General features: G+C 38.2%; 1 protein-coding gene across 1 annotated transcript; it reads right to left on the minus strand.

The window, feature by feature from the left end:
* Window positions 1-1,075: 1,075 nt before the first annotated feature.
* SEPMUDRAFT_34812 (uncharacterized protein) lies at window positions 1,076-1,243 on the minus strand (the record flags this gene model as incomplete). Its single annotated transcript, XM_016908583.1, has 1 exon — window positions 1,076-1,243. A coding segment is annotated over one exon (168 nt), but the record flags the coding sequence as incomplete, so codon positions are not given.
* Window positions 1,244-1,451: the final 208 nt, after the last annotated feature.

Genomic DNA, 1,451 nt, shown 5'->3' on the forward strand with positions numbered 1-1,451 from the left:
CGGGTGCCCTAACGAGAGCGAAGAAGCGATTTATTTGGACTAGGTATAAGAAAAGAAACTGTATATAAACCTAATATAGATACGAAAGTAAAGATTATAGTTAAATTAAATAAAGAAACTTAGGATTATATATACGCTATACTATAAGTTGTAATATTTTGGATCTTAAGAAATATAGTCGGCAAATATAGTCGGTAGGTAAACTTTATATAAGCTTAAAGCAATCTCCCTATAATCGTCTCGTAGTATCCCGGAGGTACTCCTACGCAAGCTTAAAACTTAGGCGTACTAATCGCCTTAGCTCCTCTACTACATTACCCTCGTTATCGCTAATCGTATCTAAGTTACTAATCCGTTCTATAAGATCTTTCGTCTACTCTCGGTCTTTACTAAGGATCTCCTATAAAGTTAGAGTACTAAGAAGCGCTTAGGAAACCTCTATAGCCTCTTAGGCGATAAGAACTCTAGTATTGTACTTATCGTCCCGATAGCGAAAACGAGATACTATTAATCTAGAGAATATTAATACGGTATATTAGCGATTAAAACGACTTTAGTGTCGAGCGATACTGAAATCGCGCTTATACCTAACTCCGGCGGCAGGAATATAGAGAATATCCCGCGCTATTAATACGAGAGTAGGGTACTTAGACTCTATTGAAGACTACGTCTTTAGTACCTCGAATAGATCCCCTTTATCTATATCAGCGTCTAAATAGTCGGCGAGCTCGTTATCCTCGTTAGTACTACGTCTTTAACTTTAAGAAGACTCTATACTCCTACTAAGAGTAAAGTCGATATAGCCTTTATACCGACTCCTTCTAAAACGGCCCTACTAGGTAGAGGTACTCGATAATAAACGATAGCTCTTCTCCTACTCTGCCCTTAGCTTACCCTCGTAATACGCGTAGTAACTTTTATCCCTAAAGTTATCGTATATCTAGAACTTCCGCTTAAGGCAGAGGGTAAGGAGAACGCTAATACCGTAGTAATCGCTAAATCGATCCTAGGTATCTCGATAATATTTCTCTAGCTTAGCCTAAGCAGCCTCGTATACCTAAAAGACATCCTTCTTCTAGGGTATCCTCTTATTCTTAAGTCGCTTTATCGCCTCCTCTAGAATATCGAAAAGCTTGTTATAGTATATAAGGACAAGGTAAATCGTCGGACCTTTTGTAGTTCTAATTACCGCTGTCGCCGCTGCAAATAGTTTCGTAAGGTCGATAAGATACTCTACCCTTTGCTATTCTTTGGAATCGATACCTATATCTTTACTTAGGTCAAGTCGCTCGATATAAGATTTAATAACTACTTAGAGTCTACTAAAGCGATCGAGTATTAACGTTGTTAAGGACTACCTTATCTTTACGTCTTAAACGACCCTTAGGATACGATCTTAAACGCCTTTCTACCGACGGTGCTTTACAAATAGCTACTTCTTTTGAAGTATC

The sequence above is a fragment of the Sphaerulina musiva genome (genome assembly GCF_000320565.1).
Source record: "Sphaerulina musiva SO2202 unplaced genomic scaffold SEPMUscaffold_1, whole genome shotgun sequence".
Classification (NCBI taxonomy): Eukaryota; Fungi; Ascomycota; class Dothideomycetes; order Mycosphaerellales; family Mycosphaerellaceae; genus Sphaerulina; species Sphaerulina musiva.